The 16,545-nt window shown below is 46.6% G+C and overlaps 1 protein-coding gene across 1 annotated transcript in view; it reads right to left on the bottom strand.

Annotated features, from left to right (window-relative positions):
• Nucleotides 1-16,545, bottom strand: part of LOC147726408 (UDP-glycosyltransferase 3A1-like) — a 446,431-nt gene that overhangs the window by 228,254 nt on the left and 201,632 nt on the right. The window contains exon 5 of the mRNA XM_086960530.1: nucleotides 3,588-3,819. Coding sequence (XP_086816656.1) covers nucleotides 3,588-3,819 — 232 coding nt within the window. The remainder of the gene's footprint in view (nucleotides 1-3,587; nucleotides 3,820-16,545) is intronic.

The following is a 16,545-nucleotide window of genomic DNA, read 5'->3' as shown; positions in this document are numbered from 1 at the left end:
AACAGACTGCAATCAATAGATTCAACAGCTGGGCTAATCATTGGACAGGGTGGTCACTAAGCGATCAGAAAAAAGACGCCATAGAAACTTGGAGTGTCACAATAGAGACCCTTGCGGTGACTCTTTGCAGGAATTTGAATATTACATCGCACAGGCGCGCCTCACCTACATATGGGTATAAATCTGAAATTGAAATAAGCGCCAAAAATCTAAATAAAAAACGAAAACTTTTCCGCAAAATTGGGACAAGTTTGAACAATATCGAACTACAAGAAGCCAAAAAAAGCCACGCAAAGAAGGTTTGGGCAGCAAAACGTGCCCATTGTGGAGCACAATGGCTAATAATTTTTGACTTGTTGAGCCCGGGAAAATCACAGAAGTTTTGGAAGTACATATGCAACCAGGGCAGAGACACAAATCACAGAGAAAACTCCCTTGAAGCCTCTACTTGGGTTGCCCATGTAAAAGCACTATATAGTAATGATGGCGCTGCTAACATGCAAATTGACACACCCAAGGTTGGAGACAATCTAGGCACATACACCGAGCTGATGGCTCCACCGGGGAATTTGCTTGTCTCTAAAATCATTAAAAACATCAGACAAAACGCTGCTCCAGGTCCTAATGGTCTCCCTGGACATCTATTCAAGGCAAATATCGACTTTTGGTCCACTAATCTGACCCACTTGTATTCTGAATGCTGGCTCCGGGGGGACGTACCAGACTTAAGGGAACGACTCGCTTTTACAGCCCATCCACAAAAAAGGCCCAAAAACTGAACCTACCAACTACCGCATGATCGCACAGCTTGATATTGAGGGAAAAGCTTATGCCAGCAACATCTTGAGGGCCCTCGTAGACTGGAGGAGCGCAGAAGGCATCCTCCCATTTTGTCAAACCGGTTTCAGACCAGGGTCTGCCACAGTCGACAACATCATCACTCTTTCTTTCCTGGCACATCGCGCTCGGAAAAGCAAAAGCCTTCCCCTCTTCGCATGCTTCATTGATTACTCGGCGGCTTTCGATGGGGTAGACCGTGCAATTCTGTGGAACAAGCTGGTCCAATGGAACATCAACCCGGTACTGCTAAGAGCGATACAGTCCCTTTATCAAAAAACATGGGTGCGAATTAAACTCTCGAGGGACCATGCATCAGCTAAGATCAACACAGACAGAGGCTTAAAACAAGGGTGTGTGTTAGCCCCACTATTGTTCAATTTATACACAGCGGACATGGAGAAGTCTCTGACTGGGACTGCCCTGGCCACCCCAAAGATTGGTGGAAAAGAAATTCTTTTCATGCAATATGCTGATGACTTGGTTCTTTTTGACCACACAAGAATGGGGCTACAGAAGGTGCTGACGGCTCTTGCCACGTACAACGACAAAAACAGGCTTGTAGCAAACCCAAGCAAGTCAAAAGTAATTACATTTGGTCACTACCCTAGGAAGAAAGCTATAAAATGGAGACTAGGCAACCTCCTTCTGGACTCCACGCAGCGGTACACCTATTTGGGCATTTGCTTCCAGGAATCGGGGCTCGCAAGTGCCCACCTTAAGTCTATCCAAGCCAAAGGTAAATCCATCACCTATGCCATTTGCAAGCTGCAAGCATCCTTACATAGCCCGTCCACCACAGCCATTAATAGAGTTCTTAAAGCCAAACTTATGCCGGCACTCAACTATGCTCTACAGGCATTCCCGGGCAAACTGAGTAACGAATTGGAAAGAATTCAGTGCAGAGCATACAAGAAAGTCTTCCATCTTCCAAGGTGTACTAGAAACACCCTTGTTCGCATGGAGGTCTCGCTCAACCAGCAAAACCTGGAAGAGTTGGCCGCCCTAAGTAAATATTACTTTTTAACAACGGCAGCACAGGAGAACACATTAAAGGCAGTCTTGAAATGTATTTTCACAGAGCCTGAGAACCCCTGGTCGGCCACCCTCCAAGTGGCTCAGACCCAGCTCAAACTTGCCACGGACTCATGGAACCCTGAATATATCAAATATTTTGCCATCAAGAATGCGATAAAAAAACAAGTGCGTGCGCAATCACGGGAACTGGATCTGGACTCCCTGAGTAGAAAAGACTTGCATAAGACCTTGTGTCTTCCGCACACCCAGCATACTCCCAAACATCATCTCACTCAGGGGGTGGGCCGTGCAGCCGTCCATAAGATTTTGGCTTATATACTACACCCACTGCCCCTTAAAGAACTATGGGCCCGATGTAGGTAAAATAGATTTACCGATTTTTAATTACCGAATTTTACCGATTCGGTAATTAAAAATCAGTAAATCTAAGGGGTGGACATGTAGGTATTCCAGATGTGCTGGAATACCGATTCTGAAGAATTCGGTATTTACTGATTCGGTAAATACAGAATCGGTAATGCCCATTCATTCCTATGGGCTTTGAAGCCCATAGGAATGAATGGGCATTACCGATTCGGTATTTACCGAATCGGTAAATACCGATTTTCACAAGGGTGCAGGGGGTGTCACTTTGACACCCTCTGGCACTCCCAAAACAGGCTTGGGTGCCATGTGGCAGGCATACATGCCCTAAGGGCAGGTCTGCCTGTCACATGGCATAGGTGTGCATTTGATGGTAAAATACCGATTCGGTAAGGCCCCTGGGACTCTGAAGAGTCCCACCTACATCTGGGTGCCTCAGATTTGGTAAAATTACTGAATTCTTATTTTACCGAATCGGTAAAATTACCGAATCGGTAATTTTACCGATTCAGTAAAATAATGCCCCCTACATACCGGTTACCCTTTTACCGATCGGTAACGGCCGAAAATACTGATTTTTGGCCGTTACTGACCGACCTACATCGGGCCCTATATTCCTGCTGTCAGGCCAGCTTTGAAGTCCGGGAATGCAGGCTCTGCAAGTATAAACGTGAGTCCTTGGCCTACCTCCTGTTCTGCTGCCCGGCCCTACGCCTGGCCCGTAGTCTTTACCTCAGGCCAGTACTAAGACAATCGGGGTTACGCAGAGGAAGGGATTACTCATCTGTATACCCTTGCCATGGTAAAGCACATGGCGGCCTTTGGAAAGTTCATCTTTCAAGCTTGGGCTAGGTTGATGGCTTCCACAGGCCGGACTCCAGAGTCTCCTGTCGGCCTATGAATCTTTGCCCTGCATGCTCTGCACCTATGGACCTTTGCAATTTCCTTGTTTTTAACTTTTGTAATGTTGTTACCTTTGTATTTTGGTTTTATGTAATGGTTTTTAGTAATCAAACAAATACATTCATTCATTCATTCATTCATTCATTCATTCATTCATTCATTCTAATGTCAACAGTGATATCCTCAATTACAGCATTCATCATCCAATTTGCTATGTGTTAGGCCGCGAGAGTTTTATTCGGATGAGTCACATTTACCCAGCTCACAATAACTTGTGAGTGCGAATAGGTACTAGGTTTTGGAACGTAAGTAGAACATTCTTATGATTTTAAGGGGAATTATACAAGGTGGTTATTTTTAATGGTAAACAGAGCCTACGAAAGTAATGTAAACAAAATCTGGTTGTGGCACTGTTAGTTATGCTCGTTAAGTCAGGGTTGTCTTACCTAAGAGGTCATTCTGGGGCAGCCAGTCAAATATTCTGACATTCTGTGCCAATTTGAGCTCGGTAGGCCATTTGGATTGTTGGTACTTCCAGATCACTTTTTGGGGCATAAGAGCGAATCCTGCGTTCATCTCTTCCAGCAGTTCAGTTCTACTGATTGATGACACCATTGATCCCAGTGAAACTACGATGAAACCAGCGTCTCCTGAAGTTGCAATGAATTCTTCCAGTTCCTAGATAACACAGAAAATAAAATATTGTGAAATGGTGGTGTTATTACTACCTAAAATCATCTCCTGGGATATAAAGATTTTTATCTATCTATGCCACTCTATTTCAATTAAACCAACTCCTTCATAACCTAATGAGGACAAAACATCATTAAAAATATGTGTAAAAGGTGCATAATTTCTTTGTTGATTACAATATGTGTGTATTTATTTTTTGCACCTCTGAGAAAGACGTCTATACAATACATGCCTTTTTTTAGCATTAGTGCTAAAATGCGAGCAAAGTTCCTTGCTGCCTGTTTAGCATCAACCCTCCATTAATTGAGTGCGGATTCTGCTAAATTCTGGGCATGCACAACTATCACTTAGTGCTACTTAGTCACAAATGAGCCTGATGTCCCACCTTGATTTACACAGTTCGGTCGAATGAGCGGCCTATACTAAGACAAACGAGCATGATTCAAGAAAGCATGTGAGAGAAGCCATGATATTCAGCTAACACATTGCACGTAATAGGTGCACTCAGACCATAACAACTCTATCCGAGTCTCTATAACAAATCTTTTCAAAGGAAGGTTGGAAGTCATTTCTCCCCTCCCGCTCATTGCATTTTAGATGTACCTTCTATGTATGGTACACTTCCCACGTTTTATCTTACAGTAAATCTCACCATGTCTTATAAACTCCACCGTATTACATAAAGGAACGCATTAAAAGCCCCATAAAACACTCATTTTCTTCCGCTTTCAACACTCTTGAACCAATAGAGTCAAACGAAAACGTGCGTTTCTCCGAGAGAAAGGCTGGAGGGTGAGGGGACGATTATGTGATTGGTGGTCGTTTTTGTAGCTGTGCAGCAATTTACAAAGCACCTGTTGCAGAGTTCCTTGTATATTCAGTAGTTTTCAGTCAACAATAAAACTAGCAAGATAACTTAGGGGGGAGGATGTAGCCTAATGGCGAGAGTGGTGGATATCGAAGTTGGGGAACCGGGATCGAGTCTCGGCAGGTACTCTCAACGTCCTGTGATTCTGGGCAAATAACTTAATCTCTCTGTGCCTACCAAAAATTAATGTGTCCGTCTGCAACGTAACTGGTGCTCCTGTAAAGTGCTCTGATACCTCCGGGTCGAGTTTGTGCTATATAAATTTCCCCCAAAAAACAACAGAAAAATGGTGCTTAATGTACCTCCTGGAGAGAGATCGGAGTTTTATCTAGTGGCAGTTTTGACTCACAGAAGGTAGCGCAGAGCGTTAATATTCCTTCTGCAAAGGACATATAACTTGTAGCTCACCGATCAGTATTTCAAATGCATAGCTTAGTGGGTTACTGCTTTTGTCACAGAGACCCTTTTGTTATTGTGCAATTCTTAAGTTACAATCATAATCAAGTACTGTGAGCTATGAAGTGTCATCAAAAAGCTACTGGTAACCTACATGGTACAGGTTAGTAATTTATATTTTTTTCTGAGTCTTTCTTTATCCTAATGTTGCTAAAAAGAGTTTGTTTGGGTAGAAATACATTTTTATTATTAAAGTTAACCTTAACCACTGTGTTGTGTTCTGAATTCTGGGTTTGTGCTTCACCACACTAAGCACTTTTAAAAAATGTTTACCAGTATGGATGACATGTGAATCCTACACCTTGTCTTTGTAACATTTTCTATACACTGATTTATAAACATATCATTCACTGTCTCTATTTGTGTGTGATGTGAAGTGCTCTGACACTCGACACTGGTCTGAGAGGTGCTATAAATCAAATAAAATACTTGTGAGAGAGGGGATATGGAGAGATGAGAGACTATTGAAGGATGGCAGTGAGGGAATCACTGAAGAGCCCTAACAAAGATTGTTGAATTGTGGTGCACTTTAAGATTATTATTTACTATGCTTTGTGAGTTAGTACAATTGAATGTATGATGATCAATGTGTTGTAGAATGTGCCATTTTGCTCAAATCTTGTTTAGGGGGAGAACCCCCCACACCCCCTGTGTAGTGGTCAGGCTCACTCTCTGCACTCACTATGCACCATACAAAGGCTGGTCTGAAAAAAGTTCCAGGGCTGCTGGGGGTTCCCAGTCTGGCCCTGCCCATAGGATAACATTGGCCTAGCATATGACATTTATTAAAAGATATGTTTAGTTTGGAAGCAGGTAGAAATTACATGTTTGGTGTCTAAGGAACTGTAATTCAAAACCCTCTTTAATGATAAAGCTAGATTTTAAGTCACAATTCAACAAGACCCACTTTTAGAAAGTTGGCATTTTCTTGTCCTAGGCATGTGGTGCCTGCAGGCTGTTCCTGGGTCACATTACTAGATGCAGTTGGCCTTTGTGTATGCCTCCCAGATCACTACACAATAGAGGGACTGGGCATTGGCAGGCTGGCCCATCCTAGCAAGGATGGGGGGGGGGGGGGTGGAGCTGTGCTCAGCCCCACTTACACGTCTGAGACACTGCCACAGCACACACACACACAAATAATTTTACACTAGCCTATTGTGCCCACAGACATTTTGGGATGAGGGCAGGGATGCAAGAAATTATGGAATCTTCTGTTGTGGGAGGGAGGGAACTCCACTTGTTTCTTCCACTTCAAAGTTGGCACCAGGTATAAAATGAGGACCCTCAGAACCACTCTTCAGGTCACTCCTGTACCTGCAGAAGGACTCTCAGAGGACTTTCCTGCTGCCTGTGGCCTGCTGTCTACTTCAGAGGACTACTCTACTACACCAAGGGGACTACCCTGCTGCCTGAAGCCTGTTTTCTGCTCTCTGGAGACTGCCCTGCTGCTTGAGACCTGCCTCTCTGCTTGAACCCAAGACTTCCAGAATGACTGTGACGGCAAGTTGGCTGGCCTCCTAATCAGAACCTCGGGAAAGAAAAGGCTCCAACCATCCCGAACCAGTACCTGGACCCAGCCTGAGTGAGCCCTGACCCTTACAAAATGGTGCCAGTTTAGTCCTGGACACTTAGAAGTGGTGCTAAAGGTGGGCAGATAGGGTACATTCAAAACTTGGGACTCTGAGAATGAGAGGAGACTGGGACCTACCTGCTCATCGATCTGCCTAAGGTGCAACACCATTGAGCCTGATTTTGCATTAACTCCTGCTATTTTCTTTGAACCACAGCTGCAAAATCTATTTACTGGCTCTTCACAGGAGAGGTATCCGGTCTTGTGGACACTCATTTTCTACAGCTTGAAGCTACATCCTGCTGGAGATTTTTGATTTCTGTAAAAAATACAAAGTCCAAACGACAAAATCTTCCAGCTGCTCCTAGACAATGCCTCTTCCTTGAACATCGCTGGCTTCAATACCCCTCTGAACTTTACCTTCTCAGACATTTATTTCTAAAACTTCTTCTAAGAATGAAGGTAAGGTATGATGGTAAGTGTAGACTGAGACCCAATCCACTTTGTGCATCTGAACCACCCTCCAACACGGTCCGCCAACATAACTGTTGACTTTGCTCCAATCTCGAGTGACTAGATGTTCGCAGTTGGCGGTTTGGTCACATGATCAAGACCTTGATGGTTGAAAAATGTCAGTTTTGTACTAATTATGATGTTTCAAAAAATGTATTCAATCACAAATTCCTGGAGTGCGGTGTTAACTGCTTTAGTGTAGGAACATAGTTCTAGACACTCAGATGGGAATATAGGAACATTTTAAAATCCTTTACATCCTGGCATGCACTGAGATGTCCCTTATCACCTCACCCTTTCTCCCCAGTGAGGTCTTTATGTGAACAGAGACAAATCCTGTATATTTTCTATTAGGAAAAATGGATCCCCTGAAAAGGCACCCAGCTGTCCACAGTCCTAAAGTGGGAAAGAGTGATGGTTAGAGACCTAGACATCTATGTAAACTTTAGAGACTCTGGTAAACTATCAGAAGCTCTGAGATCAACCATATCAGTGCTGAGACACATTGTCTTCTATCAGAAACTCCATCTGTTGGCAGTGTAGCCCTATCAAACATTGTGATGCTGCCATGATTGCTTTATAAACTTAAAGGTGATTGTACAGGACAGGAAGCAGTCAAGTGCAATGAGCACTCCCTGGTTGTCAACCAAAGAGTGAAGGCTAAAGGTGACGGACTTTAAACTCTATTCTCTGTCAGCCCCACTCCAGTGGATATCCAGATGCACCGTAAAGCATGATATTGCAGACATGGAATCCACAAAGCACCCGCTAGCCGCCAAAACACTATAAAATTCAACATGGGTATAAAAAAGACTAGCAGCGATTACCTTCATTCAAATAGCTATTACTATTGGGACATGCGTAAAAAAAGATTGCCAACTTCAGTGGTGTATGACCCTGAACTACCTATATGGTGCATGCCAAAGCTAAAAATGATAGTAAAACTCAAGGATCATTTGTGGATACGAAGGTAGGAATACTGAAACTGTGAGACCTATATGGGAACCGAAGATTTAATGACATCTGATCTGAGTTTGGTATACGTGCAAGGTAATCCCAATCGTATGGCTCGTTTGGAAGAGTGGCACTAATGACATGGAACTGTGAATCAATAGGGCCACCAAGATGCAAAGTACGACACCAGGTACTTGTGACTAGAGAGGAGAGAATATTGACACCATTCTTATAGAGAGCATTAGCTGATGTCTCAAAGGTGGTTTTGTTATAAGAGACATTGACTAGAGGCTTGATAACATAATTCTCAAACACGGAGTCAAATTAATTGACAGGCTACCTGAAGAGTGTTTCCAAGATTGTGAGAGTTAGGGTGTTACAACACAATTATACACACAAAAAATACAAGACTGAGATTACAATCATTGTTTTGAACTGACTGGGATTGCAGAGCTATATAAAACAGAAATCTACAAACGAGAATTAATCAAATGTCACAAAAATTGAAATCCATAGGTAAATTGATTGATCAAGCCAAACTATCGGATAAACCTCTAATTGCAATGCACTGGATATTTACTGAGGCCCCAGGAATTATGCAGTGGCTCATTGATTTAGGAAAAATAGAAAACTGCATGCACAACCTGAAGCGATAAAGAGGGAGTAATGCCATCAATCAATCAATCAATCAATCAAGAAATTTGTATAGCATGCTACCCACCCGGAGGGTCTCAAGGCGCTTGGGGGGTGGAGGGGTCCGCTACTGCTCAAACAGCCAGGTCTTGAGTTTCTTCCTGAAGGAGAGGTGGTCTTGGGTAAGACGGAGGTGGATTGGGAGGCAATTCCAGGTCTTGGCTGCCAGGTAGGAGAAGGATCTTCCTCCCATGGTGGCTCTTCGGATGTGTGGAACTGCGGCGAGGGCGTGGCTGGTCGATCGTAGTTGGTGGGTGGGAGTGTAGAAGGTCAGGCGGTTGTTGAGGTACCTGGGGCCTAGGTCGTGGAGGGCTTTGTGTGCGTGGGTTAGGAGGCGGAACGTGATTCTTTTGCTTATGGGGAGCCAGTGCAGGTCTCTCAGGTGTCCGGAGATGTGGCTGTGGCGGGGAATGAGTCGTGCGGAGGTGTTCTGGATGCGTTGGAGTCTTTTCTGCAGTTTGGCTGTGGTTCCGGTGTAGAGGGTGTTTCCGTAATCCATTCGGCTGGTGACAAGTGCCTGGGTGACCGTCTTCCTGGATTTGGTGGGGATCCATCGGGAGATCTTTTGGAGCATGCGTAGGATGTTGAAACGAAGATGAGACGGCGTTGACTTGTCTGGTCATCGACAGGGAGGAGTCCAGGATGAAGCCCAGGTTGCGTGCGTGGTCCGATGGTTTGGGTGCGCTGCCTAGGGCCGGGGGCCACCAGGAGTCGTCCCAGGCAGATGGTGATGATCCAAGGATGAGGACTTCCATCTTGTCTGAGTTCAGTTTCAAGCGGCTGTTCTTCATCCATTCGGCTACTTCTTTCATCCCTTCGTGTAAGTTGGTTCTGGCGGTGGCGGGGTCGTTGGTGAGGGAGAGGATCAGCTGGGTGTCGTCGGCATAGGAGATGATGTTGAGGCTGTTTTGGCGTGCGATGGCAGCGAGGGGGCTCATGTACACGTTGAAGAGGGTGGGGCTGAGTGAAAATCCTTGTGGTACGCCGCAGATGACTTCGGTGGCCTCAGATCTGAACAGGGGGAGGCGGACTCTCTGGGTTCTTCCGGTGAGGAACGAGATGATCCACTCCAGTGCCTTCTCTTGGATTCCGATGTTGCTGAGGTGCGGTGGCAGACAGTATCGAACGCTGCGGAGAGGTCCAGGAGGATGAGGGCCGCTGTTTCCCCATTGTCAAGCAGGGTTTGGATGTCGTCAGTGGCTGCGATGAGGGCGGTCTCGGTGCTGTGATTGGCTCGGAAGCCAGACTGTAAGTGGTCGAGGGATCCGTTCGTCTCGAGGAAGGCGGCCAGCTGTCTGTTGACGGTCTTCTCGATGAGTTTGGCAGGAAACGGGAGGAGCGAGATTGGGCGGTAGTTCTTGAGGTCGGTGGGGTCTGCTGATGGTTTCTTCAAGAGGGCGCTGAGTCCGGCATGTTTCCAGCTCTCCAGGAAGGTGGCGGTGTTGCAGGAGTAGTTGATGATGTCCCGGAGTTGGGGTGCAATGACGGAGTCGGCCTTGTTGAAGGCGTCGTGAGGGCATGGGTTGGTAGGTGGTCCGGAGTGGATGGTGTTCATCGTGCGGATGGTGTCTTCGGTGTTAACTGGGGTCCAGTCGCGGAGGGTGGTGGTGGGGGTCATCGGTTCTGTGGTGGGGTGCGTGGTCTGTTCGCCGAAGCTGTTGTGTATGTCTGCAATCTTGCTGTGGAAGAACGATGCGAGTGAGTCGCAGAGGTCTTGTGAGGGAGTGATGTCATTGTTTCCGGCGCTGGGGTTGGAGAGCTCTTTGACGATGCTGAAGAGCTCCTTGCTGTTGTGTGCGTTGTTGTCTAGTCGTTCCTTGAATGCTGACTTCTTGGTGGTGTGGATCAGCTGGTGGTGTTTGCGGGTGGAGTGCTTGAGGGCGGTCAAGTTGTCTGTGGTCGGGTTTTTTTGCCAGGCTTTCTCGAGAGTGCGGCAGTTCTTCTTGGAGTTCTTGAGGTCGACGTTGAACCATGTGGCTCTCTTGCTTCCGGGCCTGCTGGGATGGGTTTTCAGGGGTGCGAGGTCGTCGGCGCAGTTGGTTATCCACTGTGAGAGGTTGTGGGCTGCTTGGTTGGGGTCCGTTGATCTGGCGGGAGGGTTCTGGTTCAGTGATGAGGTGAGCTGGTCGGTGGTGATCTTGTTCCAGTTCCTGAGGGAACCTGTGGTGGGAGGTGGTGAGTTGTGGTCTTTCTGAAGCTGAAGTGGACGCAGCTGTGGTCTGTCCAATGGAGTCCGGTGGAGTGGCTGAAGGAGATGTGCTTGCTAGAGGAGAAGATGGGGTCAAGCGTGTGGCCGGCGTAGTGGGTGGAGATGTTCAGCAGTTGCTTGAGTCCGAGGTTGTCCAGTAGGGTGGTGGTGTTGTTGTCGTTGTTGTTCTCCAGGTGGAAGTTGAGGTCCCCTAGGAGGATGTAGTCAGCGGAGGGGAGGGCGTGTGGGCTGATGAAGTCTGTGATGTCTTCGCTGAATTGTGTGCGGGGTCCTGGGGGTCTGTAGATGAGGGTGCCCCTTAGTGTGGTCTTAGGGTCGGTGTGTATCTGGAAGTGAAGATGTTCGGCGGCTGTGAGGGTGTCCTCGGAGTTGGTCGTGATGCGGATGGTGTTCTTGCGGACGATGGCGATGCCTCCTCCAGTCTGGTTGACGCGGTCCCTCCGGGACACACTGACATTGGACAAACTAAGTCTAAGTTGGCCAACAAGATAACAGACCACCGTAGGAAGACTAGGCCAATTATATACATTGATAAATCAGACCCACACAGATACCAGGGCATAATGCTTGGTATATATATATATATATATATATATATATATATATATATATATATATATATATATATATATATATATATATATATATATATATATAACCTACTGGCTATCGCCAGTAGGTATATATAGTTAGGATTTTTTCCCTATGTCATTTTTGAAAATTCTATGTCTAATAACTTTGGCGTTTGTGGACGGAATCGGCTGAAATTTTCAGGAAAATGGCACATTTTGTTTCTGAGCAGCCCTTGAAAATTTGGGGGGGTTTTGTCGAGGGGGGGCCGAGAAAAAAGGGGGGTCCCAAAACACGTTTTTCCCATGTTAATTTCCATAGGGCGGTTGGACTCACTTTTAGCTCGAACGGCTGAATGGATTTGCACGAAACTTGGCAAAATTGTAGGGACTGTTAGCCCGATGTGCCTTTGCTAGGTCTCAATATATGTGCTCCAGTAGTTTTTGAGAGATTAACGTTCAAAACAAGATATATATCTGTAACAGCGCTCTGGGCAGCGATCCGGTCCGCTTACTTTTCGCGAAACGGAACTTTGCGCGCAGAAAGCTGATTGGCTCTCCGGTGTCTGTCAACATTCTAAACAGTCCGGAGCGGCCGCCATCTTATCTCTCGGTAGGATCGAGAGAGAAGAAGAGGTGAAAAACGAAGGGGGAATTTATTGAAAGGGGGCAACGTATACCCCTCTTGACCCCCTAGGAATGTTGTTGGGGTTATTAAAGGGTCCCGTGGGGAAAATAAAAAAAAAAATGATTTTTCACGGTAGAAGCGCTTCACGGGCCGCGAACTGGGCCGCAAACTGGTAGCGAAACGGGAATTCGCCATTTTGTGCTTCGTTAATTAAATTACTAGGTATAAGGGGGTGCGGGAGACGTATCCTAATCCCCTATGTTTCCTGAGGGTGGCTGAGGAGGCTCATATATGTTGATACATCTCTTCCAGCGGCTGTGCGTGAGCTTTTTTTTTTTTTGCTGCGTGACAGTCCGGAGCGGCCGCCATCTTATCTCTCGGTAGGATCGAGAGAGAAGAATAGGTGAAAAACGAAGGGGGAATTTAATGAAAGGGGGCAAGGTATCCCCCTCTTGACCCCCTAGGAATGTTGTTGGGGTTATTAAAGGGTCCCGTGGGGGAAAAAAAAAAAAAATGATTTTTCACGGTAGAAGCGCTTCACGGGCCGCGAACTGGGCCGCAAACTGGTAGCGAAACGGGAATTCGCCATTTTGTGCTTCGTTAATTAAATTACTAGGTATAAGGGGGTGCGGGAGACGTATCCTAATCCCCTATGTTTCCTGAGGGTGGCTGAGGAGGCTCATATATGTTGATACATCTCTTCCAGCGGCTGCGCCATCTTGCCTTTTTTCCAATGCCACAATTTTGTCGTACACGGCAGCCATTTTAGATGCCAGGCTGGTCCCAGGCTATCACCTACCCCTGCGGATGTAGTTTATGGCCCCAGCTGTAGAGAATTCAGACATGCCAACCCTCCCGATTCAGGCGTGAGACTACTGATTTCAGTGCTAGTCTCCCGCCTCTCGATTTCTGCAAGCAAAAACCCGGGGGCATATTACGAACAACTAGCGATAATTTTTGTCTCTAACTTGTTTAGAGACAAAAATTATCACCGCACATCGGCGATTTTTATCGCAGATAAACTTTGCTATTATCGCAGAAAAGTCAGCGATATTCATGTATTATCGAGCAAATGCTCTTAGCCATGTTATCCACCTCCCATTGGATAACATGGCTAAGAACTGCTCAGGGCAGGTGTTAGATTTTGGAGATATTCGCGCTTAGCGCGAATATCTCCAAAAGTTGGTAATAGGAGATAGCGATGGTTAGGGACTGTTTCCAGTCGCTAACATCTTGGCACCCCCACTTTGCATGTCATTAGTGATAAATATCATTGATATGCAAAGCGGGGCCCAAGATGGTCGCTATCACCTTTTAGCTGTCACTAACTGGTGTTAGCGACAGCTTGGTAATAGGGAGATAATTTTATCTTTTTTTTTTTTTTGGCTTTTAAAGTCCAAAAAGCGGAAATAAACCCCCTTGATAATATGCCCCATGATTTCTCGGGAGTTTCAGCTGACAGGGCTTGGTATTGTGTTACGTGCTAATTCTTCCAGGAAACGTCAGAGGGTCGATGCAGGGGTTCTAGAAGAGGTGATAAACCATTTAAGCCTCATGAACAAGCGCATGGTCTTTTAAAGATTTGTGAAGTACTCGGGGCGGCGGTGTGTGTGTGCCCTCTTTCAGGAGCGGGCGGGGGGGCACTGCCAGCAACTTGCCAGGTCAGGTAGTGTTCAACACGTGCATCACCCTTTCTCTGCCTGCTATTGCGCTCCATGCTTCGGAAAGGTAAGAAAAAGAACGTGCATTTGAGTTTGAAATGTCCGATCCTGCAGCAGCACACTTCCAAAGCCCACACATGACAGTAACCCGATTCAAGGCCCCATTCACCCGTTTTAAAAAAAATAGATAACACTCCAACAAAGTAAGATTATAAAACTTTATTAACTTTTAACTATAATGAACGGAACAAAAACTGTAAAAACATTTAAACATTTTTCACCCAAAAAAGCAGCAATGGTCAGAAGCTGTATTTTGTGCGAATAGTCCCAAGGCAGCACAACGTGCAGAGTTCTGGACGGCACCCAGGTGATGTCGCCTGGGTGCCGCACTGGTTTTGGGATCCTACAATGCTGCTCCGAAAATTGGCGTGGGGCGTCCCGGGTGGTGCGGGGGGAGGCCTCGTCAGTAGCGGTCTGTTGTGCGAATAGTCCCAAGGCAGCAGAACGCGCTGAGATGTTGATGGCACCCAGGTGATGTCCAGTAAACTGCCGCACTGGTTTTGGTATCCTACAATGCTGCTCCGAAAATTGGCGTGCGGCGGCCCGGGGGGGGGGGCGTGGGGGAGGCGGCGTGAACGGGCCTCCCCAGGTGGCGGCCATCCAGCTGAGTTGCGCCCGCTCTTGCGGCTACAGCGTCTCGCTCACCATGTTTTTGAGTTGCTCCCACTCTTGCAGTGCAGCGATAGGCGGCTGCAACATGACTCTTAAAATGGCGGACGGCTCTTCGGTTTTGGGCCTGGTCCACTGAAATGGCCCTGGGACACCTTGGAACTCGGACGCTTGCCTGCTAGGGCTTGGGCTCCATTCTCGAAAAGCGTCCCCTCATCCGTGAAGATTCTACAAAAGTCTTGGGGGCCCCCGACTCCCGCAGGCTTCCGGTGGGGAGCGGCTGCCATGATTGCTCGTGGAATGACCACGACGGAGCCACGAGATGGTGGTGCTCTCATGCTGACGCCAGCTTCAGTCTGAATGATCCAGAAACAAGGTGGGGCTTTCATCGTTTGGGAAAAAAAAAAATTCTAAACCAATGAAAAGTGTTATTTTTAGGTCTTATGACCAAACCTTCCATCTTTAGGAAACCAAAAGTAAAATGAACCAATGAAAAGTTTTATAAACAAGTCACATGACCTGTTCTGCGGCATAGGGCTACAAAAAGCGTAGAAAATCCGTTGGCACGTGAGGCGGCGTCAGTAGCGGACCGATGTGCGAATAGGCCGAAGGCAGCACAACGCGTCGAGATCCGGATGGCACCGAGGTGGTGTCCAGCAAATTGCCGCACTGGTGTGGCCATCCTACAATGCTGCGCCGAAAGACGGCGTGTCCAGCTGAGTTGCGGTCACTCTTGCGGTACAGTGACTCGAACGCGCCGAGATCCGGATGGCACCGAGGTGGTGTCCAGCAAATTGCCGCACTGGTGTGGCCATCCTACAATGCTGCGCCGAAAGTCGGCGTGGGGTGCCCCGTTGGCTTATGAGGTGATGTCAGTAGTGGACCGATGTGTGAATAGGTCGGAACCAGCACAAGGCGCCAAGATCCGAATGGCAAGTCCTGGATGTTGAGTGCCTCAGTTGAGATTTCTGAGCAGTGCTTGTAAGATTGTCTGAAGCTTATTTGCACCTGCTGCAGCTTCACTATTGCCCTTGTGTGGCCAAAGGTCGCACATGACATAGGCGGCCGGCTCCCGAGGTCCGGCGGAACTTTTTTCCTTTTCCTTTCTGCTTCTTTTCCTACAATCCGTTTCATCTGAAGACACGACCAGGTCCCTGAATGTGTGCAGGGGGACGCTATTGATTGAATGAAAATGGCGGCTTGACACAAAGCTGACTCAAGCGTTGCTGTTGATGCTATACAGACAAAAATTGGTTTTCAGTTTGTACATTCTTCAGGATTTTTTTTTCTATCCAAGTCTGATTGAGAGTTTGTAGAAAAATGGCTTCAGATTTTCCACATACTACTCTTCAACATTCTTCCTAAATGTAACAATGTGAAACTCACTAGGAGAACGGCTGTTTCTGTTTCCTTTCAAAATGCTGCCAACAATATTTTCTGAATGGAAGACACCATCTTGTAGCATAAAGGGCCGAAAGGGGTTCTGGTCTGGCCGATGGTTGGTGGAGACATTTTGACTATATCTTGGACCTGCCCGGCCTCGCACAAAATGGCGCCGGTATAAATGGGACTCGTAACTCCTTGCCCGCAAATGTATATCTAGAAAATGTTATTGTAAGTGGCCCTGTCGTATTTTAATTACAAAATGTACGTCCACCGATTCCGCAACTGTTAGACACCTTTGTTCTTGCAACCTAATGGCCCGCTCGTTACGTTCCTCTTCAGTGTAAATGTCTCCTCATCATATACGATTTCAGTTTGCTCCGTGGCCGGCCCACGTGGTTATAGGCCCGTATTTGTATACTGACATTTTCACAATAAAGGTTTTTAAAACAAAACACGGTAGTAGTATTTACATTGGTAAAGTTTTTACTTTTAGTCACTGTTTTCGAATCAGTAAAAGGCAAGTGAAATAAAG

The sequence above is a fragment of the Lissotriton vulgaris genome, chromosome 3_1, assembly GCF_964263255.1.
Source record: "Lissotriton vulgaris chromosome 3_1, aLisVul1.2, whole genome shotgun sequence".
In the NCBI taxonomy this organism is placed as follows: Eukaryota; Metazoa; Chordata; class Amphibia; order Caudata; family Salamandridae; genus Lissotriton; species Lissotriton vulgaris.
Note: the sequence above shows the minus strand (reverse complement) of the source record. Positions and strands in the feature narration are given on the sequence as shown.